General features: G+C 44.7%; 1 protein-coding gene across 3 annotated transcripts; it reads right to left on the minus strand.

The window, feature by feature from the left end:
* Positions 1-175: 175 nt before the first annotated feature.
* On the minus strand, positions 176-25,521 carry mtmr11 (myotubularin related protein 11). Of its 3 annotated transcripts, XM_061775764.1 has the most exons (18): positions 25,003-25,521; positions 24,475-24,560; positions 18,356-18,425; positions 14,233-14,369; positions 14,087-14,156; positions 12,833-12,972; positions 12,665-12,749; positions 12,045-12,192; positions 11,264-11,351; positions 10,873-10,961; positions 9,707-9,834; positions 8,524-8,602; positions 8,310-8,380; positions 6,825-6,997; positions 6,325-6,495; positions 5,621-5,839; positions 4,666-4,983; positions 176-3,125 (listed from the first exon to the last, which is right to left on the minus strand). In XM_061775764.1, exons 2-18 carry the CDS (start codon positions 24,499-24,501, stop codon positions 2,763-2,765), a joined length of 2,376 nt encoding a protein of 791 aa, XP_061631748.1. In that variant the 5' UTR covers positions 24,502-24,560; positions 25,003-25,521; the 3' UTR covers positions 176-2,762. The 3 variants fall into 3 exon arrangements, with proteins under 3 accessions (XP_061631748.1, XP_061631747.1, XP_061631746.1); XM_061775763.1 differs by lacking the exon at positions 24,475-24,560; XM_061775762.1 differs by lacking the exons at positions 24,475-24,560; positions 25,003-25,521 and adding an exon at positions 23,771-23,985.
* Positions 25,522-26,500: the final 979 nt, after the last annotated feature.

Below are 26,500 nucleotides of genomic sequence, written 5' to 3' on the forward strand. Positions count from 1 at the left end.
AACCTGTTTGGATTTTATGCCCCATCCACGCATTTTGTAAACGTTTGTGTCGCGGGATATTTGTGACGTTGATGAGAAACAAACGTTTCTTGTACACTGAGTGCTGTGCTACTTTTTAACTGTTCCAGATCATATTTATTTTGTTTAAGAAAAGGAAAGAATAAAGTTTTGTGAGCTGTGTTGCACAAGTCCCAGTGCTGTTTTTTTATTTAATGAGAACAAAAACACGCTGATACAAATACAAAATGTACGTCTGGTAAATTTGTACCAAAATGTCTTGAATTGGAAAAGAAGTTCCACGAATGGTATAAAGGCGTCAACGATGCTCGAACGTCATTCAAAAACACGGGTGGCCATTTTCTTCACTTGGTCACTCGTCAAACTGCTTTGTTTCTTATCGTTTCCGGAAAAAGACTTTGTTTCTTTTTATAATTATAGAAACTCAATGAAAATGGCTGTGGTTCTTATTCCAGCATATAATGTTTTGTATCAACTTAAGTCTGCAAACTAATTAAAACTGCTTTGTTTCTGATGACTATTATTATTCCAGAAACTCATTTAAATAGAGCTTTTCTCATTCTGGAAACAAATTGAAATTGGTTTCTTACCGTTATTGCTCCACAAATGAATTGAAACCACTTTGTTGTTTGTCGTTATTGGAATTGCTTTGTTTTAAAATGCTGTTTCGAGGGCTCCCCAAATTTTGCCAACGTGCATCCTGGGAAGCCGTACCTATTTTTCTGGCGGTAGTGGCGGAAAAGGGTGGCCGAGCCCTCGCCAACAAATTTGTGGGAAAATGGAATTTTCCTTCAGGAACTTGCTTTGTTCTTTCAGCACAACACTGACTAGAAAACGGTAAACAAAAGAAGGAAATCACCTCAAAGGTTGAACACCTTTTTCAAATAATAATACTACATTTGGTCCAAGATGCGAACATGGTAGGACTTTCCCGCCCCCCCTCAAAATAAGGCCGTTATGTTGTGCGAGGGAAATGTGGGCCTCGCTCGCTCATGTGTGGGCTGCAGTGAGCGCGGAATACCAAAATAACTCTCATGCCCCAAATTCCACAAGGAAACGTCAGTGGGCACGGCACTCCTCCTCCTCCTCGGATAAAACCTGAAAGGCACCGGACACCTCATTAGGTACACTTGGCCTTGGCATGCTTTGTCAGTGCAGGTCGGCGGGCGTACCTAATGCAGTGTCCAGTCGCAAGTGTGGCCGCAAATGCCGGGAAATTTTTCATGTGAGTTTTAAAAATGGGCCCTTTTTGTAAATACTCCAAGTTCGAGACTTTTCATGGGAACTAACTGGGAATTGAAGGCTAATTTAATGAAATGGAAAATTCAGTCATAAATACACGCGCATCTCAAGAAATGAGAATATGGTCGAAAAGTTCCATTACTTCAGTATTCATACATTATATAGATTCATTCATCACTCAAGAAAATACTTTTCAGATTAGGCAAATTCCTGCCTAATTTCTGAATTAAAAAATTATTTTCATTGTTTGTTGGGTAATATTCTAGTTTTTTTTTAAATCATGAAAAACTTCACTTGGAGCGTGTGCATTACATTTGTAATATGAGTTTCATTTTTTAAAGTGAAGCACCTAACTAAATGAAACTTTTTTTGGACACTATTCTAATTGAGATTGTTTTGTCATAAGCAGACATCTGTGCAAAATAGATAGCGCTCATTGCCCACATGCGAGGGGATTCCATTACCTTTGAGCGGCGGCGTATTCAAAACTCAAATTTTAGCTTGCAGCAGAAAGTAAAATTTAAAAAAAGCAACCTCCTAACTGGAAAAACTTAAGTTGGGACACCCCTTACGTCAAGGTGAGGCTAGAATCTATTTTCACCAATTTACTACTAACGCATTCTTTGCAGCGGGCGTTTATTTTCGTCAATTTCAATCCAGCCGTTGACTGCCACCGACGACTATATTCGTCAAATACGTTTTCAAGGGGTACATGTGGAAGTGGGTGTCGCCCAGCTCGTCTGTGAAATTCCAGTTTGTAAATAACTAATGACGACATGATTGCCTGCAGATGGCGACGTTGCTTCGCTTTGGATTTTGATCAGCACGGCTTTTGAGTAGAAGATAAAAATTACGCAGTGAATCTCAGCTTGTCACATTGATCGTGAGGAAGAGAAATGCCAACACGGACGGTGGACAAGTTAGGCACCCTTAAACTCCGACAGAGTCTGTATATGTGCGATATAAACGGTATGTGTCACGCTAGGTAGTAGAAACTGTGTGCCACAATGGTGAGAAAAGATGACGCAGTTCACAGAATGAATGGCGAACATCGTAAAAAAGCCACTGACGCTCGACTTAAGCCAGGCGCCGAGTCAGCGTCGCGTTTCTTAGTTGGAAATCTGTAAATAAATGATGAAATTATTTTGCCATCAGTAGCCCTTTCTCAGTCTTGTTTTTGTTGTTAGCGTTTGAGGTGTCATTCAAAACGCTGTAAAATGGCTGCAAACATGGGCAACGCTGATTTGAAAATGGCTGGCAGTGAATGAGTTCCCATGAAAAGTTTCCACTTGTGAAAAGTTTTGCAAGCACCTTTTCAATCTCGACACCCTTTTTCCATTTGCAGCCTAAAAATAGACGCCTCCTTTCATGCAGAAAATGTGTCATGGAGGTCTCCAAGTGCATTGTGGGTCGTCGTCATCGTCTTATCTGGTATTTTTAGGTGTCAAAAACCACAAAAGAAGAAGAAGCTGGGGATGAGGGGGAGGGGGGGGGGCACACGACTAACTTCCGTTGCTTTTGGGCACTTTGGAGTTGGCGCGTCCCAGGCGGGCGTCCGTGGCGTGCCCGAAGAGAAAGGTGTGTTTGTTGGCATTTTCTTTGGGCGCGGCCGCCAGAGCGGGCGCGGCAGAGGGGGCGGGGGGCGCTTTGGGGGGGCTGGCGGATCCGTGATGCCTGGGGAAGAGGAAGGTGCCGTTGTTGGCGTTGTGGTTGAGGTCGGCGAAGCCGGCCGGCCGCGGCCGCGGGGTCTCCGCGGAGGAGGAGGCGGGGCACGCCCGGGCCAGCCGCTCCTGGAGGCGTTGCACCTCCCGGCCCAGGAGCTCCACGGGGTGGCGGTGGTTGGCGCTGAGCGGGTGCGAGAAAGCCTGGTGGACCACAAGGGCGGCAAAACTTTACCACACAGTCACGAGGCACCGAAAAGCCGGAAGAAAATGTTTGACTCGGTTGCACAAAATCCTTGAAATGGCCACAAATGAAAGAAGTTTCTTCCTATTCCGGCCGATTGATAAACCGATTGAAAATTGTCACGGCACAGCGTTGCTTTGTTTTTGTTTTACTCATTATTATTCCGAAAGATCATTCAAACTTTTTTTGCTTATCATCGTTTTTATTCCGACAAGTCATTCAAATGTTTGCCGCTATTAGGTCAGTGGCATTTTAAACGCCGTCTTCACATTGACGACATTCGCTAAAACTCCACGCAGTCATTCGATAAGACAGTTTAGTCGCCGCTGTTTTGGTTAGCGACAGAGTTCAAATGGGCCAAGCACATAAACTGAGGGGAAAAAATAAACTAACATTTCAGTTCCTCCCAGTTCTCTTTCCTGTTGGGAAGAAGCGCACATCTATTTGAGGGAGGCGTTTATTTGTCTTAAGTTGATGCTGTACCTGGCGACTAAATGGGCAGCGGCGTCCACTCGAGGGACGGCGACCTAACTCATTCACCGCCAGCCCTCCCAGTTAACTTCAAAAGCCGTCATTGGCAGTGAATGAGTTTGAAGCAAATATCGGATTTCCGTCGTGCAAGAGATTTGCTAAAAGAAGTTAATCTTGAAGGTTCCCCACTAAAGCAGCATTTGAGCAAAATTCTTACCGTTCTCCACCCGTCAGCCCCCTCAAAATAAACGCGGAGACTCGCCGTTCGCATCGCCATGGAGACGGCGCTGGAGAGCCCGCGCGAAACAGCACCCAGGTGGGGGGGAGTGGCGGCGGGCGGGGCCGCGTCCCCAAAATGTGTTGCTGATTGACAGCTGAAAAGAATGCCGACGTGCTTTACGCTTCTACGATCAAATTCATCAAACTGCACATGCGGAATCGGCCCAGACAGCCGTGGAAGTTGGAGGAATTTTTTTTCCCATTTTCTCTCAATAATTTGGCTTATTAATCATTCATACAACTACTGGAAAATTATCGAGGCATTATTAAACTCCAAGAGACAATGGGACTGGATTGGATTGGATATTTTTCAGAAATTGAAAAGTGTTTACAGTAAATAATTAGTTAATAGTCCAATTCATTGTACTTAAAACGTTTGTGTGGCTAATTGAAAAGCTTTAACTTTCCGTATAACATTTACAATGCAGAATATGTCATGACTTTCAGAGTCACGTATTTAATTACGCTGAAGGCAGAAGGATCAGTGCGTTTAGGGAGTAATGCGGTCAGGCTCGTCAATGTTCCTCATCGTTCATCTTAGGCGCTTTGGATTAATTTTGTAGTATGAACAAAACCAAAGTGGCGAATATCTGGAGTTTTTCTTTCACTGATGATGCAACGATTATGAACTTTTCTGTTATTCTCTTCTTCATCAACACTACTCAAAATAAAAATTAAAAAAAGAACGCCTCTCGGAAAACGTGTTGAATTTGCGTCAGTTGCTGTCACAATTCCCACCTCGCCACGTACCTGAGCATGCAGCGCCCCCCGGTGGTAACACTCCTTCCACAGGCCCACGCAGGGCCCCATGAGGAGGGGCAGCAAGGGCTCGTAGGGGTCCTGCACGGGGTCGGGCGGCGGCCCCGAGGGGGCCTCGGTGAGGGACCGAGCCCTCAGCAGCCTCTCCAACCCGGGGACGCTCTCCGAGGACGGCGCCCTCCGGTGGCTCTTCCGGTAGACGCCCGAAATACCGCTCCCCACGCCGCCCCGCCAGGGCAGCAGGTTGGCGGGACAGGAGAAGACGCCCCGGGACAGGAGGAACACGGACCCGGGGCTGGCGTCGCTCGGCTGAAATATTCAAGGGCACGGGAAAATCATTTCTCATCATAAAATTTAACATAGAAAAGAAAAGGAAAAACCTTGACGGAATTTCTTTCTAGACGAAGAAGAGAAAGAAGCAGCGAAAACTAAAATCGTTCAAGCCTTTCCCGCTGGTTTCTCAATAGCACTGCCTCGGTCAAATGACATAGAAAGGTTTGTTTACTAATGCTACCATCTTATGACGGCATGGTGAAAAGTCACCAACAACTATAGAAACTATATATCCCATGACGCATTGCGCAGAAACCAAAATCATTTTTCCATCACTCAGGTATTTGCTTTTCAGGACGAGACAAATTCAGAGCAACAGATCATATAAAAAGCTCGTTGTCAAGATTCGGGAGTCGGGAATGGCGAATGAGTCCGAAGGCGTCATTCCTGCCTCTCGACTTTCAGTGAACATTTTAGGGACTATCCCTTTGTCGTAATGCAGGAGTCAGGAATGAGCGAATGTCCAAATGCAGCGACGGCGTTTTTAATCATTCATCATTTCAGACTCCGGAATCACGACAAAAGTGCTTCCAGTGGACACTAGGGTGAACTACAGCCGTCATCTGACATCTTACTGCAGCACCGCTAGGTGTCAGCGCTGCACCGATCTTACCTTGCCGGCCTCCAGGTCGGCGTTGAGGTTCCCGTTGAGCGTCGGCCGCGGCGCGGACGCGGGCGGGACGGGCTGCGTGAACCCGGCCTGCCGCCGCTCGCTGTACCGCAGCGACCAGTCCCACACGGGCGGCAACGGCGGGTCGGGCGGCTCCGGGCCGCTATCCGGGTGAAGCGGGTCTCGCCAGCCGTTGACGGGCGTGTAGCACTGGCCCAGGTTCTAAGGGCAGAGGTGGCAAAGGTAGTACGGGAATCCCTCGTTTTTATGCCGGCGATTAGGTTACCAACCACCTCCGCAATAGCTGAAATCCACCAAGTAGCGACCACACATTATATTAGTATATAGATTCTTATTCATCTTGCCCCCACTCCTATTCAATTCTACATAAACACTTTGTATACTCTTAAACACCTTTTAAACTCACCCATACAACCTTATTGTCAAGTATTTTTAACTGAAACTTGTCAGCCAATCGGAGAAGGGCTTTCCTGAAGATGAAAGGGTTCACGTGATATGTGGAAACATAATCAAGTTATACTGTTTTACTCCAATTTGAAGGCAATTTTTGACCAGATTTTCTACAGGCGATGTCACACAAAAGCGTTCCTCCAAAAAGGCAACCCCCCCCCCCCACACACACACATACACACACAATAAAAATAAATAAATAAATACATACATAAATAAAGCACTTTCTGCAGTACCTGTGAGCCTCTGCTTCTCTCCCGTTGGGAGTTGGCAAGGAAGCTGGAGAAGAGCGGCAGGTGGGCGCTGTCGTGCAGCGCCAGCAAGAAGTCATCGCTCAGCTGGAAGCGAGACGGGTACCGAGACCACAGCTGCCACACGCAGTCCAGGAAGAGCAGGAAGACGGGAGCCTGCGCACACACCGGACGCCGGCAGCGACGTGAGACGGCGACCGGTCTGCGTGTGAGGGTCGGGCGTGAGCTGTGGCCCACAGCCGCTCCCGTACGACTGTGTTCATTGTGTTTTCTACTCTTCTCCAGGCAGTCAATAACAGCGGAAAAGTTCATCTGAGACTGTGGCTCTCCTTGCCCACGTGCCGGGGCATTACAGTAAATTCATGGCTTTATTTTTGTATTCATTTATTTTTACTTGAGCATCTCTGACGCGTCCTCGCAACGCTAAAAACGCTATCACCAGGGAACGAGACACGAGGCCCGAGACGTTGCCTACGCGGTTTCACCTCCTCTTTGTCGTTGTCGCGGTGATAGTTGCCGCGGCTGTAGAAGCGGTGGCCCGCCGTCACCCACTCCTTCTGCACCAGGCTCTGGAAGCCTCGGCGGGTGCGGCAGTGAGGGTCGCACATCACCTGCACCAGGCTGGACACCACGCAGCTCAGGTCTCGATCCTCCGCCTCTGCAAAAATAAAAAATAAAACACAGACCGATGATCGCCTTCGAGACCCACCCCCGCTCTGCCGAAGAAAATATAAAAAAAAAAAAAAAAAAAAAAAAAAAAAAAAACGTTTTGAAACACGCGCTTTAAACATTTAAAGTGAGAAAAAGCCGCTTCTTAAAGTCTTCCTTAACACCTGCGGTCACGCTCGCTCGAACAGTTCTCCAGGGAAGAGGCCTAGCGTGCTTGCTTCAAGCTGATTATTTGTCACTCCCAGTCCAAGGTTACTGTAAAACTCATGTACAGGTTCAAAATAAAAGGGGAACAAAAAAGTTTATGGAATCAAGTCCTTCCGCAATATTTCATTTTATTGACAACTGAGTAAACAACTATAAAATACTTGATAATGGGTTTTAATGAGGAGTAAGTGAAACAAACCAAAATTGGATATTTGAATATTTACATGAAAATTGTACAGTATGAATGATGGGGATGAGGATAGATATTTTCCAGTCGGGATCTTTTTCATTTCAGATTTGAAAAGTGGATGTGATTTATTAGTTCATTCCATAATTGGGGTTCTTTCATTGAAATACAGATGATGATGACGACGATGATGATGATGATGATGATGATGATGATGCAGTGCAATTTTAGCATTGTTCTAATGTTTGTTGGAATTGGTTGAGTTGCCTGGTAGAGTAATTGCAATATTTAACTTGAAATTTTGGCCAAATATTTTCTGGCATTTCTTTATTAAAAAACAAAAACTATGTACATTGAAAGACATTTTTAGTTTTACAATCTCTCAAAAATGTAAAAGTCAATTTACTGACTAAATGAGTTGTGTGTTCTTATTAGCCTACATTAGAAATTACTGTGATTACCTTCTTTTGAATTTTGATTAATTTGCGTAGGTTTGTATGATACCCCAAATTCACTACTTCACTTTTCACAGATTCGCAGATTTTTTTTGGGGGGGGGGGGGGAACCGTGTCGCTGTTATTTGCTGAAAAACTCACCAATTCACAGTTTTTGTGCTCAAGCCAAAGTCAGACAGTTACACAAAAGTAATCACTTTGGTGCCATCTTGGTGCCAAGGAACTACAGTATGTTGAGGTGAGTTGAGGAGCTTTGTTGATACAAAAGTAGTGCCATCCTGTGGCCTTTATAAGCAATTCTAAACCTTTTGCGGGCATTTTGACGGGGGAACGCCGTACAGCGAGTCCTCGTTTCTTGACCGAGGCGGCACGCGTGGGCGCAACGGGGGCGTGCCCACGTGGGCCGCCGGCTAACGGGGCATTCACGATGAGGGCGAGGTCACGTGACTCACCTTGCAGCGCCACAGTCATGTGACCACCGCGCAGGAGGCACGCCACCTCCGAAGCTTTCTTTAGGCACCACCTACACGAGAGAAGCGATGCGCATTATTGGCCTTGTCAGAATCGCACGCGCACACACCCACACACACACACACACACCATGATCAGGGCGTCAGTGTTCATTTGATTTTTTGGGGGGAGGAGGATGACGATGGTGGCGGTTACCTGGTGTAGTCCAACCAGTGAGTCCCTTCCAGCGTGGACAGCCACTTGTCGTCCGGCACGGTCACGGACGTGGAGATGTCTGCGCAGGAAAACGCATCACTGAGAGTCATTCGTGACTCCTTAATAAGACGAAGGCGAACCCTAATTGAGAAAACCGGCGGAAAGCGACACGCGTCTACTTTTTGTGCAGGCGCGTGCGTGTGTTGCGTCTCGACCCGGCGCCGAGGAATGTGCCGCGTGTGCACGTCCCGAGTGACAAAAACAACCACGAAGTCCTTTCTCCCAAAGGGGTTTCAGCGGCGTCCTCTTTCGTGGGGTTCTGACCGAGACAGACCACGAACAGCGAAACTCCGCGTATAATTGATGATCCCTTACAATTGCCATGGAAGAAATAAATACATATTGACTAAAACATAAGTGGGGGATCAGATCTAAAAGGTAGTACAAGTAGACTCTCTGGGATGCAAACACCGTATTTTTTGTATTGTATGTGTTATTGTCACCATTTTTTTTATCCATTGCCTTTGCACTCTCTCCAAATGTTCTGTGTTTAAATGTGGGTGTACTGTTTTAAAAGTTTGTTTCAAGACCCGAAAAAATTTAAAGTAAAAGAAATATATATATTTTTTTTTTTCTTTTGAAAAAATCTTTATTTCTATTAGGCATTTCTATATTACGGAATTTCACTTATCTGGAATTGAACCCCCACGATGGAGGGGGGTTTACTGTATAATCAAATGTTTGTCATTTACTTTGTAATGAAATAGTTACCCAAATACTGCAATTTCGACCGTAAAAGTAATCTTCCCACCACTGACACTGTGTGCTGCATGTTTGCCTTTAAGGGGCGCGGCCTAGTGAGTGATGTCATTAGCTGGAGTCATTCGGTTATTTCTGCGCTTTGCGAGTGTTCCCGTTCGGTATTTGACTGTTTGAACCGTTCGATAAGCATCCGAAAGTGCGTCGGCGACGGTGGCTCTCCTTGCCCACATGCCCAGGGCATGACAGTACCTTAATTTTATTAATACGTCGCTCGTACGGCAGCGTAGCTGAAGCTCGCATGTAGCTCAAACTTTGGCTCGCAACACAATGCAAAAAAATAAACAAATTGGCCAAGCAACAGTTTGTAACTGGGAAAAGCGGTGGGCTAAGTCCGCGTGGCAGCGTGCACGTGCGCCCCCACCTCCGAGACAGAGCGCTCGCAGGCGGCCGTGCGCCAGCTGGATGTCGGCCGTCGAGGGCAGCTCCTCGCCGAGCTCCACCACCACGCACAGGGACGAATGGCACCCGAACAGGATGAGCTCCAGGTTCCTACGGACCACAACAATAGTCCGGTCCTAAAGTCTTCGACTGTGTTGGCAATCTTCCCCACCCCACGCCCCCCCCAACCCACTATAAAGGGATTTGTATATACATGTCTAGTTCAACAAAATACACACACACAAAACCAGAGAGTCAACTATATAGTCCATAATATAAAAATCCCTACACAGCGATTACGGAGTGATGATTCCCGACAGTCAGTTATATATACTGTATATGGGATTTCTTTATAGTGGACTATATAGTTGATTCTTGTGCTGAAACAATGAATCGAATCACGTCTCATCAAGCCAAAGGGGTCTAAACTAACTAAAACTAAATCTATGGCTGAGTTGGGAATCATTGACTCATTCGCAACTAGATGGGGTTTTTATTTACCGGACCGTATGGATCATTTCCATATCATTTGATCAATAACGTTAAATACATGGCCCACTGAATTTGCTTTTAAAAAGCAAAAATTACTGATTAATATTTGAATTATTGGCAGATATTATTTCAATGTGTTTCCAATATTCTAAAGTAATATTTTTCAAACTTTTAATGCCAAAATGTCTTTACCGTTATGTGTCCCAAAACAAGTTTTGTGAAGATGCTAATTGACTTTTTGGGAGATATTGGATTTTTCTATTCCTGTGGCTTAATTCCCCTTTTCCGTGAAAATGAAAACAAACTTTGAGTACGGTGCGCCTTATGGTCGCGAAAATACGGTACCTTTCCTATGATTGCCTAAAACTAAAAATCATCAGGTTACTTTTTGAACCTAGCATGCCTGTTTTAGCATGGGAGACATTTACACAGAAACCAAGGCAGCATTCAAATAAATTTGCTAAATTAGATTTGCTCTTTTACTTTACTGTTATTGATCAAATGTGGAAAACTATATACTTAAGGCACTAGGGCTGAAATAACGGCTAATCTAGCCAATGGCGTTGAACTGAATGTGTTGGAATTATTGACTCCTTTCGATTGAATATATGGTGGATAGCGATCATCTTCTCCGGACGGGCGAGACAACTACGGCACCTGATGTCGTCCTTCTCGTGGTAGATGTTGTTCTGGAAGCTGGCCATGCGCAGGAGGTCGCTGCCGCGCGGGTGTCGCCAGCACCAGCGCTGGAACAACAAACAAACAAATCGGATTTCAGTTTGGAGAGCTTTCCGGTCTGATGGACCTGTTCAGCAGCGGTTGCTTGTCCCACTCAATAAAAGGTTGAAAGTGCATCAACCACGGTGGCTCTCCTTGGAGAGAAACCGAAGCTCGCTCCAACCTTCAATTTTGCCGCGCAACAAAAAAAAACAAACAAAAAAAAAAAAAAAAAAATCAACCAAGGGACGACTTCAAGGTAGAGAAACAAATCATTTGGGGCACTCGCAAATCAAGGAACCAGTGTTGTTACGATGAAAAGAAAACTCACAGGGATGCGTCCGTCGTTGAAGTGGGCGAAGCTTTTCTTCAACTCTGTGTCTAGAACCTTCTGTGGAACAACGATGAACCTTGGAAGACTTTAAAAAAAAATAATAAAATAAAATAAAAAATGTTATCATATGCACTAGTGGTGGAACAGTATGCTAAGTCTCAGTTGCATGTGTGCTAGGGCTGCAACTAACAATTATTTTTCGATTCATCAGACTACGGAAATGTGTTTTTAATTTCCATCCCGTTACTGAGAGAGACAAAAAAAAAAAGCAACACAGCCAACCCCCACCATAATCGCAGTCCGCACTTCGCGGCCCTGCTATTTTGCGGTTTTTATTATTGCACAATACCATCCAAAAAAAAAACAAAAAACATGGGGGGATTTAAAAAAAATAATAATTTACAGAGTACAGTAAACCCCTGCTATATCACAGTGCATTTTTTTTTTTTTTTTTTTAACCAGTTAAGGCAATTGATAGGTAAACTCTGCGGGATGCAAAACATTTTTTATACTGTGTTATTAATTTGGATTTTGACGCTATTTCTTTTAATCCATTGCTATTGCACTCTCTCTCTCTCTCTCTCAATATATTCCGTTGGAATGTGTGTTTGTTATTTTAAAAGTGTGTTTGAAGACCCTAAAACAATTTCAAGTAAACAAATGAATTTTAAAAATTCTCTTTTCATATTTCTATATTGCAGATTTTCATTTACGGCGGGAGGGTCTGGAATGTAACCCCGCGATGGAGGGAGGTTTACTGTATATATTGGAATTGTACCTTGTGGACATCTCAAAGCGGTCATTGACGGAGCTGACTCTCCAGCCGGTGGCGCCGCAGCGCTCCAGCTCGCGCTGCCAGTCCGCCGCCGACTCGTGCCAGTTCATGTGGGCGTCCCGCCGCCGGTTGCTTAGAAACTGCTTCATTTCTGGAGCAAGGAAACACGGCTCAGTGACATATGCGTACAGAAAACCGAGGAAAGATCGTACAGTCAAGTCGCTTTTAATGGCGATACCCCTCTAACGTGCTTTAAACACAGTTAAACTTGTTATTATCGCGCCTGTTCTCAGTTTCTTGTTGTCAAGAAATGGCTGATTATCGATCACTATGTCACTTTGAGGAAACAAAAAGAGTCGCTCATACAGTTCTTCAAAAATGAGGCAAAGCATCCTGGCTCCAAGCGACACACAAAACCAAAGAACATCAAACCTTTGCACTTCTTCATGCTCTTAATTACACTGCCTCTCCTCCGGTACAGCTCAGTGCTGCCTGGCATGTTGTGGCACAGCGTGGTACTACACGGACGCCACACAACTCGAAATTGGGATTTGCCTCCAATCCGAAAAAGGATTGCTTAAAAACCCGCGATACAGCAACAGCACGAATGCAAGCTTGCATACCTACGCTACCGAGGGCGGCGTTCTGGAAGGACAAGACGGAGCCCGGTTTGAGAGGCTGGTAGGTTTTGGCGATGGCGTGCGTTATCTGAAAAGGAGAAGACGACAGCCAGCCTCGAACGAGCGGCAAGTCGGCGCGCCCGCCGTGGACCGCACGCGAACGGGACGCACCTCGATGACCTGGGCGTCGGGGGTGAGGCGGTCGAACAGGAAGCAGACGACTCTCAGGTCGCGGCAGTAAAGCACCAGCTCCTCCGGAGTGAACTTGAGCGAAGAGTTTGGGGTCACCAACTTGGTCCTGTTGGGGCCCACTGCAAACACATCAAGGGGGGGGGGGGGGGGGGGGGGAGGCGCCCTTTGAGTCGTATACTTGCGTATCCCTTTTTCCTCATCATTTGAATGCAGCGTTTTACTTCATCGTGTTGAATAAGAGACATTTTAAAAAAATAATAATAATTCACGGGTTTTCACTTGTATAGGGAAAGCCCATGAATCTATTTAATAGAAAATAACCAAAGCAAATAATTTTATGCACATTTATATTTTAATACAGTAAACCCCCACTATAACGCGGTCCTGCTGTTTCACAGATTTATTTATTTTTGTTATTACTTCATTTTTCTGTACTTTTTGTATTATAATATTTTGGTGTTATCAATTGCTCTTGCTCTCTCTCAATATATTGCGTGTTGAAATGTGATTGTATCGTTTTAAAAAACAAAATTAAGCGTCACAAATATAAAAACATGCCTAGGGTGTATTTAATATCGCAGATTTTCACTTATGGTGGGGGGGGGGGGGGTCTGGAACCTCAACCCCGCGATGGCAAGGGATTACATGACTGTATACAAGTACACGTTCTACGTAAAATAATTTCATTGTTAAATAAAATAATAAATACATCAGCATTGCCAAATATAATATATTTTCATATTTAGAAATTAAAGTACATTATACAATGAAATATTTTTGAGAAAAACCTTTTTAATTAGAAAATGTTTCGCCATCAAATAACTTCCATCTGATAGACATTTGTGGTTAAAATAAAACGTTACGAAAAAAAATAACGTAATAATATCGGAATAATTGACGCTCCCCTTAAAGTGATTCGAATTGCCTCGCCTATATGAATCGTTTCAAACCTACTGGTAAATATACCACAACGTATGATCCCAAAACACACAAATGCTTAAACAGCATTTGGCCATGACAAGAAAATGATTCATCGGACTTGAAAAAAAGTGAATAGGCTAGTTTTTCTGTAAATGACAGAGGATAAGGTACAAAAATGTCATAAATCTGTTAATCCACTATAATGCTAATCATAAATTATCATCAATTATACTGTAATACAATTAGATAGGACGATTACCTCGGAAAAAAACATGCTAGCGGTAATAGCTTTGCGATTGATGCTTTACTCACCGACGACGACTTTCTCTATCGACGCCAAGGCTACGTCATGATCCCCCAAAAGAATTGGGTCGGCATTGTCCTGCAACAGACAACATTTTCTGGAATGGATATTGACTTTTCTTATTTTCACGTCGCGTAGGACAAATTGTTCTCACGTCGGCTTTGGGAGCATCCTGGGGCACGAAGGCGACTCGGAAGTGAGTGCAGAAGAGCGTTCCCGACAGCCAACCTCTCCCTTCGCTCGCCGTCAGCTTCTTCCTCACCATGACGGCCCGCTGCAGCACGCACTCGCCTTTGGACACAAAAAGGTTCCAACAACAACAAAAAAAATCTCTAAGTAGCGCCCCCTGGACAGTTGGAAGGAAAAAAGGACAAAAAAAAAACAAAAAAAAAACACCAGTTCCACCCATCGACACAAAATTGGGTGGGCGTGCTTGTCGTAACGGGACGCAGCCAAAATTCTCAAGGACACATGCTCGAAACTGAACAGGAAGTCGGCCATTTTGGCTTACAGCACCCACCCCGTGATTGGCCCAAATTCCAGGGCTGCAAAATGCTGGAACGCCCTCCTGCTACGGAATTCACCCAAATGAGCACCAATCACAAGCCGGCATCTTAAACTGAGGGAGGATGCTAAATGGCGAAGCTTCCACCACCTCCCCCCCCCCCCCCCCCCCCCCAATTACGCTGACTAATGTTGGTGAAGTTTGACACTCGAGCTGAGAAGTCTCGGAAAGTTAAATTAATAAAAACGTAGCCCCCCCCGGCACAAGCATCACCGATCAACATTCGTTGTTGCACGTTAAAACAATAAATCAGGAACTTTGTGGTCATTCCCTGAGAAATGAAGGAACCTGCTGAAAGAAAATCCCCGGGAATGTCAGCACCGAAACGCAGCCTCCTTGGTGGAGGTGACAAATGAGCCGCGTTGGGATACATAACAGGAAGCGCAAAGCGGAAAAACGGGAGCAAACAACAAGCAGATACATAAATAAATGAATAAAGCAGACGTCGGCGTTCGCGAGGAGAGAAAAATGAAATTCTTCTCCAGCACACGTGTGAGGACCAAGAAACGGGAGAGATGTGCGGAATGATCGTCACTCAATGCGGGCTTGAGGGAATACCAAAACCCAAACAGGAAAACGCTCATTTTTGCCACTCGTGGAACTCTTGTTTATACTGCGGGAGGAAAAAGAGCCACATGCCAAGAAGAAAGAACACCAACTGTCGTCCGTGTTTGTCCTTTGTTTATTGTGAGGCCTTCCTCCTCTTTGTTGAATTCAATGGCGCCTTGCGCTCTCCTCTCTGCTGTCCCCCCCCCCCCCCCCCCCTCATGTCGCGCTTACGTAAAAACAAGCAACCCAACCAGACAATTTTACACCTTCGGAGCACGGCGGTACAACTCAAAAACACTTTCGCCATCGAAATGAACTGAAATGCCATAAATGCCCAAAAACAAATGTCGGTGGAAAAATAGCACTTTGTAATATAGGACTTTATAAAAACAGAGTAATAACACAATTAAATGGAACAAATAATTAAACAGTTTGTGCATTATGATTTAATACCGCGGTCCAATTCATTGTGCTGCTCCTTGGCCACCGGGAGGCAGTATAATAAGAGTCATACGGAGACAAACCAAGAAGAATAGTACTTCTACTATTACTGTAAGTCTAGTAAGATGCTGCGATCGTTTCGTAGAGGATAAAGGAAACGTCGTCGGGGGCCATCGGTGTTCGACGTCCGGACGGCAAAGCCAAAGAACGACGCCAAAGCGAGTGCGGCCTTGGAGAGGCTCGACAAGCGCCAACAGGCGCTGCGAAGGCGTTTGCTCGCCGGATGTCCCTTAATCACATTACAGCCAACCTAACCTGTTCATCGCAGCCGCGTGATGCGTTCCGGACCCGCCCACAATGAGGGACATTTTCCCAAATTATTCCTTGGCATCCGTTTCTCCAAAAGCGCTATTTGTCACTCTCCGTTGAGGTTTACAGTAAAACTGGCACATAAAACAAAAAGAATGAAACACCATATTTTGTCTAATGAAAGCCCGCAAGCGTAACACGAGCCTATTATGCAAAACCCCGTAGACGGGCTATGCAAATGAGCCAAGATATTTTACAGTAAATCCATAACTGGTCAGGGGCGCGAGCGATGAACCACAATTCTGTACGACTTATGTTCTTCTGGGAGAAGTTTGCCCTCACCAAATGCTGAATAAGCACATTTCGAGCAGCTCAGGAAGCTGTTGAACATGTGCTTTCTCTAAAAGCCAAGTTTAAACAAGCACACTAGTGTTTTTAAGAGCTCTCTTCATTTCTGTTGATCTTGCGGTCGCAAGGTGAGCGCCGTCTCGAGGACTCGTCTTGACAAAACACAGCGCAGGCGTATTCTCTCGGCTCGCTTTTGTTTATCCGCATTGGCATATTTCCCCGTTTTTGTGCTTCCCGCTGCGGGCTACCTGCGGTAAACACCAGCATCAGCCTACGTTGGCTTTGACGGTACAAAAAGCAGTGCTTACGGTACTTGAGTCGAGCCAACCTTGGACTTTCAATCCCCATTTCAAACAAGATGTTTGTACTTTCTACTCCGGAGTCAAAATGGGCTCATTACTTTTTTTCAAAGATGAAGACAAAACATGGGCGACGTGTACAAATTGCAATGAAAGTATTTCTGAATGAAATGGGGAAAAACAACACTATAATGTAATTTAGAGAATATTTATTGAATTAAAGATCTCAAAAAACTCAAAAGTTAAAACTCGGCACTATAGTGCAAAATGTTGCAAAGTTAAACAAATGACATTGCTGATATTATTCATCTATCCATTCCCTTTACCGCTTATTCTCCAGGCTGACACATGCGCGAACATTTTTTTTCATGCTGGGTAGCTGTTATTTTCTCTCGAGACAATTCTTAATTTACTCGCTAATTTGCTCTTCATAGTTTATTACTCTCCAGTGTAGCGCCATGCTAGCCACGCTTCTGCTAAAAGCGTAACGTAGCACCTAAACGCTTGTTGTGGTGTTTGGCTACATGTCACTTTAGCTTAGCAGTTAGCATTGTTTCTCCGTCGTCTCCTTTCTCGGTGTGACATGATTATCAACTCCTCGCCCTCCTCAAGTGATACCGACACTTGTCAGAAGTGTCGCCTATTCGCCGCCGTCGAGATGAGAATTAGGGACTCAGAGGAGCGCTAGCTAGCTAGCCGCATCTCAGCGACTAGCATCCCGCCGGCAGTTTCCGAGCAGCATGGAGGGTGGCCGACTGCCCCTCCAGCTCACTGGCCAGTTGTGCCGGAAGCCATTTTCACATTGAGACAGATACAATATCATCAACAACAAGCGTTATCGTGATTGGTCGGTAGAATCCAAATCTGTAACGTAGGATAAATTTATATCGCCTAATGCAGGGGTGTCAAACTCATTTCAGTTGTAGTTATGGTTTCCCTTCGACGGCCATTATGACTGTAAAACCATATAAATGTATAAATCGCTTCATCATATAACTACATACAGTATTTTGAAATACGAAGGAAAACAATTTGTTCAACTATTACTCAATTTATTTTAGAAAGCGGTTTGGTGATAAAAAAAAACAAAAAAACACTTGGGATTCTCTCAACGTTATTAACAGTGAAGATAATTTGCAATTTTGGAAGAGATTTTCGCAAAAATCCCACATGATTTGCTTTGGTGGGCCACACAAAATGATGCGGTGAGCCGCATCTGGCCCCCAGGCCCCCAGGCTTGCAAAAGTCTAACGCAAATACCGCGCCCCCCTATTGTCGCCTTGTCAGCTCCAATAGTGATTGATGGCAAATGCTTGCAAACTATCAGTTATTCAACTGGCATTCAAAAATTCTCTCATCTGGAAAACAAAACAAAAGCAAAAACATTGGGTTCGGTCTGAAAGAATAAACGCCTGGTTTTCTCTTACAGAAATTCCACGGCTCTCTGTGTGAAAAGAGACGCAACTCTGCCTGTACACGCAAGGTCTGGGCTTCGCGTGAAAGGACGTTTGAGCCGCCCTGACGGAGGCCGTCTTCCGCGCCATTATCCCGTCGCTGGCGGCTGCCGCCTAAATAGCGACCGGGAGACTGAGACAAGCGCTGGCATGGATCGTCAGTGCGTCGCCATCAGATGAGATTAAGGTTTGACGAGGCGTCCTCCTCAAGGTCGAGCCAACGTGTGAACACGGGGAGCGTCAGTCCCCAGGATCAAAAACAACACTGTAGCGCAACTTGTTCATTTGAAAACCAAAGCGGCTCCTATTTACCTGGAAGACAACGTAGTTCGAAGACATCTCGACCCCTCGCGTTCATCCCGCTCTGACTCAGCAGCCTCTCCTGTGGAGAGAAGTACAATTCATTTCAACGGCGTTCCCGATAGGAGTTTGCTAAAGTACGAGCTCGGGAATTTGCCCAAAATGACTTCCTGTTCAATTTTGGGCATGTGTCCTCGAGACTTGTTCGGACGTCCTGTCATGATAGACGTGCTTACCCAACTCCGTGTTGATCAGTGAAACGGGTGTTTGGGGCCTTTTTTACTTTCTGAGAATTCTTGAAATAATCATTTGACACAATGATCCACCCACACTATACGAAGAAAGCAAAAAAAAGTGGGTACAGAAAGTATTCAGACCCCTTTAAAAAGTTCATTTTTTTTCCTCATTAATGTTAACACAGCACCCCATATTGACAGAATAAAAACCGGAATACATTTCAGTTTTTCTTTTTTTAATAAATCGGCAAAAATGTCAACAATTCCTTTTGTTCCCCTGTCAATATGGCCTGCTGTGTGTACATGCATTAATGAGGGGGTGGGGGGGGGGGGGGGGGGGGGGTGGGGGGGTGGGAATGAACTTAAATGATTTTAGCAAATGGCTGCAATAGAACAAAGAGTGCAAAATGTAAGGGTGTCTGAATATTTTCCGTACCCACTGTATGTCTGGGATCCCCGCTTCCGACTGGGGCTCATTTGGGCGGATTGTCTAGTAGGAGGTTGTCAAAGTACGAGCCTTGGAATTCAAACCAAAACTGTCGACTTCCCGGTGACATTCGGGCATTGGCTCTTGAGACTTTTTCCCGATGTCCACCCAATTTCACGTCGATCGGTGAAACGAGTAGCCCAAGAATCTCCCAATTTTTTGTAGGATCCCAAAATGTTCAATCAGCTTCCACTGTAAGGTTCGGTCAAATTCAATGTAAAATTACATCAAATTAGCTCAGCTGCTAATGATCCTGATACATTCTCTCAGTTTCGTTCTCTTAGTAAAACCCAAAACCACAAAGCCATAACCCCCGAGCCCCCTTGCCAGAACATATGGAGACACTTCGGTTTACTACAAACCCCCAGTGAGAAGCGCTTTCTCATTTATGAGCAAGAACGCCCTGGATACGGACGGCGAGGCTCGTAATGCCACAGTTTGATTACTTAAGTGGCCAGACAAAAACTCGGCAGAGAAAAGTTGACGTTTGAGAGCAGTTCTGGTTCACGGTGGGGGGGGGGACAAAACAAAAAAAAAACGAACAAAAACATCAGTTCCGTTTTAGCCGCCACCTTTATCTTGCAAAATGCACCGAGCCAGCAAGAAGTCCATTCATTGGCCAATGCTATGCTAACAGCTTGTGATGAATTACGCTTGTGAAAAGCCAAAATAACTACAGCTCTTAACAAAGTAAGATTTTCTTTGGCCACGTTGTTGATGTTGGCCCATCTGGCTCGCAGACTTCCTCGCCTTGTCCTTAATGCGGCACCGACGCAAGCTCGGAGGCGACGACATCGCAGGCCAGTCAGACCGGAGCAATTTCTTTCTTGGCCTTGGACGAGACGGAGGACCGTTGTCACGGCAACTAAACATGGCTTCGCGAGCGCCTCGGGAGTCCAAAATTATCCCAACGCGCAGTAAAACTAACACAAAAGTCAGAGTTACAGTTCATATGAGTAACAAAACACTTACATAAGGATATAACGCGCATAAATTAAAACATTCAAATCGTTAGCCTAATAGCTTAGCTGCCCAAGTCATTTTTGAACGTCTTTCAGAAAACAAGACAATAAAAACCTTTGCGGATTACCATGACGTGAATGACGTGAAAAAGAAAAAATTGCTAACAATAACTTTGCATTCTTTTTATTGATATTGTGACGGTAAGTTAAACGTAACTTGTGCTATTCGGCTAAAATGAAATGAAAAGAGTAAATATGAATGAACTGAGTGTGCCTTTGTGGCGATTCTGATGTATTCAACCAATCGATCCCTGCAAATTTTCAGCAAACTTGACTTTCTGCAATTGGCTCAACTTTCCCGCAATTGCCATTTTGTCCGAGTTGCGTCGGTCAACTGCATTAACCAATCAAATGCATCCCCGTGTCGTACTCGCACATCCTCACTTCCTGGTTTACGTATGGCTTGCTAACTTCCAAAGTCACATGCCTCCGATGAACGTGGACTCTGACCTTTTGGAGCCGATTTACGAGTGTTTTCTACAGCGAGACATGAAACTTGGCTGGCATGCACCGCCCACACGCAATGGTAATAATAACCCAAATCCTTAGCCAATTAGCATGATTTCTCTGTTTCGGATACTGTCCATATTTCAAATTTGGAGGCAATTGGGTCAAATTGCGGACAAGTTTAGCTTTGGAGGACCGCTAGAAATGGCCCAAATTACCGTAAAATGGCAGATTCAAGTCAAAATGGCGGACTTGAGACTTTTTTGTGGGTCCACTCATGGTAGACATGTTTACCAAATTCCAGGGTGCGAAGTGACGCCGGCCTCGGGGGCTGAATTTGAAACAGATCGCGTCTAACCACGAAATTGCATTCTGGGAGGCACGACCGCGATAAGGGCTCAGTTTGCCGGGGACGAAAAGCGGGGCCTTCCCGAACGTGCAGAGACGCCACCCCTCCTCCGCCGCTAATTCCCATTTGCTGACGTCACATTGGAGGCGGGCCTCCTTTATGCCTTCGAGGAGCCGCCCATCACCGCTTGCTTATTATTATTATTTTTGCACTTTCCATTGCTCATGTCTTCCCTCTTGCTGAACCAGAAATATGCATCACGGCATTCTGGAACATTCTCCTGGTTTTCCCATTTGGCAGCGTTGATGTTAACTGTACATACGCAAATATCCTACCTTTAGCCACTGTAAAGTGACAAACAAATATGTCTTCTAAAATTTGACAAAGCAGAGAAAAGAGTGTTTTTGACAACCCTGTCAAATTTGAATGATTAAAAAAAAAAAAAGTATGTACACTAAAATGGAAAAATGGAGAAAAATGAAGCCATTCTCTCTGCTGTCAAATGCTGTGGGCGTGTCCGCTGAAGGTGCTGAAACCACACCTCCGCTCAACTGTCAATCAAATACCACGACTACAAACTGGAAAAATGGATACTACTTTGTCTAGCATCTTCCTTTCTTACAAATGTTTGACGCAGGAAAATGTATCGGCTTCAAGCCTCCGCTGGCTGGGCTGTATCCCTGCGGGTCGTCGCGTGGTTTTTTCACCCCGTGACAACGAGGCGTTCTAATGCGGCCATGCCAGCACGGAGTCCCGGTCCACACGCTGACCGTCACGTCGTACTTTTTCTTAATTTCTCCTCGCTATTCCACCTTCCCTGTGACATACGCACACTCACAGCGGACAACGAGGCGCTCTATAGCGGGAATGCCAGCGTGAAAGACCCCCCCCCCCCAAAAAAATATCCAGAAAACTGAAATGCTGAAAAAGTTTCAAATGATATCTCCACAACTGAGAACTACTATGTTCTCAGTATTTCCACCTAAATACACATCAGCAGCCGCTAGCTGCTAGCGCTCACAAAAAGGTCACATGCAGTCCACACGCATTTCCTCAAGAATGACAAAAAGTCACGACGGTTATGCGAGAATAAAGGAGGAAAGCTGCTAGTTGATGTTTTTATTTTAAGCCAGATGCTACTTTTGGGCTGGCAAAAACAAAACAAGGATGGAATATTTACAGAAGGAAATGTACACATTCCGAAATTCACGACACGTTCCCTGAGCCTTGGTGGAGGTCTTCCATTCTGTTTTCGGAGGAATTCCAAGTAGGATAGACCAACAATTTAGGGATAACAAGGGTTAAACATCACCCAAATATTCAAATACTCCACAAGTCCCTCGAAGGCCGCAATAGTCCCGAGATTTCACTGCACCCTGCACACATTCAAAACACGCTGTACTGGATGCAGCGAAACCAGCCCCACATCATTCATATATTTCGCTTCGATGCTCTTGACGGTTCATCGTAACCCGCACAGCTTCAAGAAATCCTGCACTGGATGTGGCAAAACAGCTTCAGAGCCAAAATATTTGGCTCCAAAATACCTTCATATTCTTGAGATTTCATCGTAACCTGCACAGATTCAAGAAACCCAGCACCAGCACAACATAAGCGGACCTCCTCCGTGGATCCCAGCAGCCAAAGTGTTCTCATTCCAATAAAATCCAGCTTGACACCAAACAAATTGCTTACAAGCTAAAGTATTTAGTTGTGGTTTGGTGCAAATCGCTTTAGTGGCTGTTAATTAGCTCTTGAGAACAATCAGTGCTTTTTTTTTTTTTTTAACCGCTCTGAACAAACGACCGTGAGCCCGTTCCCTGGCGAACACTAACAGCTGCTTCGTTATCTGTCGCTCGTCTGGCGATCAAGACGGCCTCGCTAAACGAGGACCCGTAAATCTGCTCTCATTGTTGTACTAAAAGACTCCCAAGCTTGACGCGGGGGTCCTGTGGGAATGGGCGAGGATTTGTGTTTATCGTCTCATCAGGAAGAGCTCAGATGACGACGACGATGATGATGATGATGATCCTCTGGCCACTGGGAGGTTCAAAGCATCCATTTTGGGACATTTACGCTCGCATTAGGAGGCATACATACAGCAAGATGCAACGACGCCTACTAGCCGCCGTGCGGCTCGCTGCTGAACGCGTGGCCGTCGTTACGATGGCGACAGCCACGCCCCAAACCGGATTCCAGTCAACGTGCGTTCAGGAGTCGAATTTATGTGGGTGAAAATCTACAGTACTTCAAAACAATGATATTTAAAAAAATAAAAAATAAAATATTTTATCCCTCCCACACACTTTCAACAGATTGAAACCTATTAAAACAATAGTGTCTGGGTACATGCGTTGCTTTTAAGAGGCGGAGCCTAGTTGGGTGACATGTGACATCAGCGTGTGAGTGTCAGGGTGTGAGCTGTGGCCAACAGCAGCTCTCGCATGAGAAAGCTTGGCGGGTTTTTTTTTTTTTTTTTTAAACTGCTCTACTGACATTCAAAAAGTGCATAGGCAACTTTGGCTCTCCTTTCCCACTTGTAAAAATACATTTAACAAAATATCTCTATGCAGCAGAATTAATTAGATTGCCTCGACAAACAGATACTGGCGATACGTTCCACAGACAAATCTGAAATATAGCAGAGAACCCTGAACAATATTTCAATTTCCATTGTCATACATGAGGAAAATTTCAAAAGAGGAAAATCTGAAATCTAAGAATGATATTTGCGGCACTTTCATGAGAAAACAGAAGCTTCTCAGCCTCAGCACAAGGAGATTTAAAAAAAAAAAAAAAACTAAAAAAAACTGCTAAGCCATCTGGGACAAATTCTGCCTTCATACAAGCGTGTGTGCGTGTGCGTGTGTCTGTGTCGCCTCCTACCAAATCACGTGAACACCTCTCCGCCACATTAGCATAACAGGAACGCCTGGAAATTGGCATCCACGCAGCTCATTTTCGGAGGTAATCGAATGCTTAAAAAAAAAATACATTCCTCAACTGCAGTCTCCATGGCGACTGCCAGATGTGCCCTTCCCCTCCTCACACACACACACGACTCCTAAGGTTAGCGTACACGAGCATCTGTTAGCGTTTCCCCTGCGGCTGCTGAAAATAAGCAGAGAGGAAGAAGAAAAAAAAGGAACTTTGACAGCTTGCTTTCTTTAGGCTCTGACTCATCTCTTCCTGCTCCTTCCTCGTCGTCTTCTGCTCCCGAACAAACAAAAAACTAAATTTGGATCGAAGCTCCAAATTTGCTTCCAGAGGCGACTCAAGACAGTTCCCGATAGCGCCAGTTAGCATCATCTGGTCCAACACTAAACGCTGACAAATAACGATAACAATAAATGCCGAGATATTACAATATTTTTGTGGTTGAAGTGGGTGAGGGGTGTTCAGAATATGTTGGCTCTCTTTTTGAACCTGCTCTCATGAACAGGCCGTGTTGGAACAATTCTCACATGTCCAAAAGCATCGTTTTTCAGGAAACCCAAAAATGGAAGGTTTGTCCAGACATTCACAATGCATCGAGCAAACATAGTTAACACTTTCCATCGGTCAATCATTTCTCAACATAACAGACTCACGTGGGGGCTGACCAATAGTATATCCATATGGGGGAAAATATGAAATTGAACAAATTTGGAGATGGGAAGTTTCCACCAGACAGTGACTGCAAACACACACACACACACCAAGATAAATGTACAGAAACATGTACATACAGCATCAAGACAAACCTACACAGACTACCACGCATGAACACAACTACACGTACATACACGCCTACACATCTATTGTTAGTATGAATTATTTCTATGGTGACGGTGCATGTAATGGTTTTAGTAGCAGTGAATGTCGGTAAAATTATTTTCCATATTGTTGTACTATATGGACATCTGTCAAATACAAAATGGAGGCAAAAAAATCAATTGAAAACGCTGTGTGATTCAAGACCGATTTAACCAAAGTTTAAATACTTGAACGCCTATTTGGTACACCCACCGACATCTCGGCGAGACCAATTCGAAGCTTTTCTTTCTTTCTTTTATTTATTTTAAACCTTCTTTTGAATGCCAGTTATCTCGATTTGGTTCGCTTGTTTATTCGCTTACCTTGATGTCCGTCTCCATTTGTCTGACTTTGAACGTGCTTTTGGATCCAGCCAACATGGTTCAAATTCCCTCAAAAACACCAGTTATTGGGGGGGGGGAGAATAATAATAATAATAATAATAAATAAATTCAAATACAGCAAGTTCAAAGAAAAAAAAGTGTCGCTAGTGCCGTCCTCGCTTCACGTTAACTCGTGAGAGGGGGAAAAAAACAACAACAACAACAACAAATTGACGAATGTGCGGCGGTCATCCAGCGGCGGCGTCGGCACCGGCGGCGGCTTCCGCGCACGTCAGCGCCGCCGAGCCCGCGACAACGCTTGTCATCGCCGCGCGTGGACGCTCGCAAAGGCAACAAAATTTAACAAAACAAAACAAAAGAAAAGAAAGTCTCGTCAGGAGCGAAGAGTGCCGCGCCGCTGCAGCTGCTGCTGCTGCTGCCTCCACGCAGAACCAAGTGGAAGCTGACTTGAAGTGACTGTTGAGTGTTGACGCCTTCTTCTTCTTCTTCTTCTTGTTTCTTCTTTTTCTTATTCGTCATCTTTTTGCCATCGTCAAACACGACGAAAGGAAAACAGCGACGTTGAGCGTCTTAAAAGGATAGCACACCCGGAAGTAGTGGCAAAACAGTGGCAACAGTTTCTTTTTTCTCTCTTTTTTTAATTTATTGATTTTCTAACTAATTTTATTCTTTTTCAAGCAAAGTTTATTGGCAACGGTGTTTTTCTTATTATTTAAGGGTTATTAGGTATCCCACGCGCGTTCCTGACAGGACACGCCCCCGCTGCAACACGATTGGCCAAACATGGATCAGATTTGTACTAAATAAGAACAAAAACCTTCGTTAATGGTTAGGTTTAGGGCTAGGCTTGGGGCTAAAGCGGTTTAGGATGGGTTAAAGTTAGGATTCATATTAATGTCACACACTTATGTCACATCCTGTGCAATACAGTGAAGCCAGGAATATTTACAGTTCAGCCTTCGTGAATTTTCTTATTTGGAAATTCGTCTGAGCAACCGATCCTCCATTAATGGTTGAAAGACTCACCTGTTTGCGTTTTGTGTGTGTGCGTGTGCGCGCTCAGGCCAAAGCCGTATCTCATATACAAATGTTGCTTTGTCGCCATCTGGCGGCATCTTGGCGTCAAGCACCCACATTCGACGTCATTTAGTCAGGTCGTCGCGTTTGCCTCATGTAAACAAAAGTGCTTTTTTTGGTCTCTTTTTTTTTTTTTTAGATCACAAAAACCTGGAATTTAAACAGGGGTGTGTAGACTTTTTATAACTACTGTATGTGCCCTCCGATTGACCAGTCCTGTGCTCGGATAAGCAGTATAGAAAATGGATGGACGAATACTACTAATGTAAAAGGTAAATGCATCAGTATCAGTAAATCTACAGTATGTACAACCCCCACTTTCCTTGCATTACGTAATAGCCTCAAAACCCCGAAAAGTCCATTTTGATTCAACTGTTTTGGGGGAGCTAACTAACTAACT

The sequence above is a fragment of the Phyllopteryx taeniolatus genome, chromosome 6 (genome assembly GCF_024500385.1).
Source record: "Phyllopteryx taeniolatus isolate TA_2022b chromosome 6, UOR_Ptae_1.2, whole genome shotgun sequence".
In the NCBI taxonomy this organism is placed as follows: domain Eukaryota; kingdom Metazoa; phylum Chordata; class Actinopteri; order Syngnathiformes; family Syngnathidae; genus Phyllopteryx; species Phyllopteryx taeniolatus.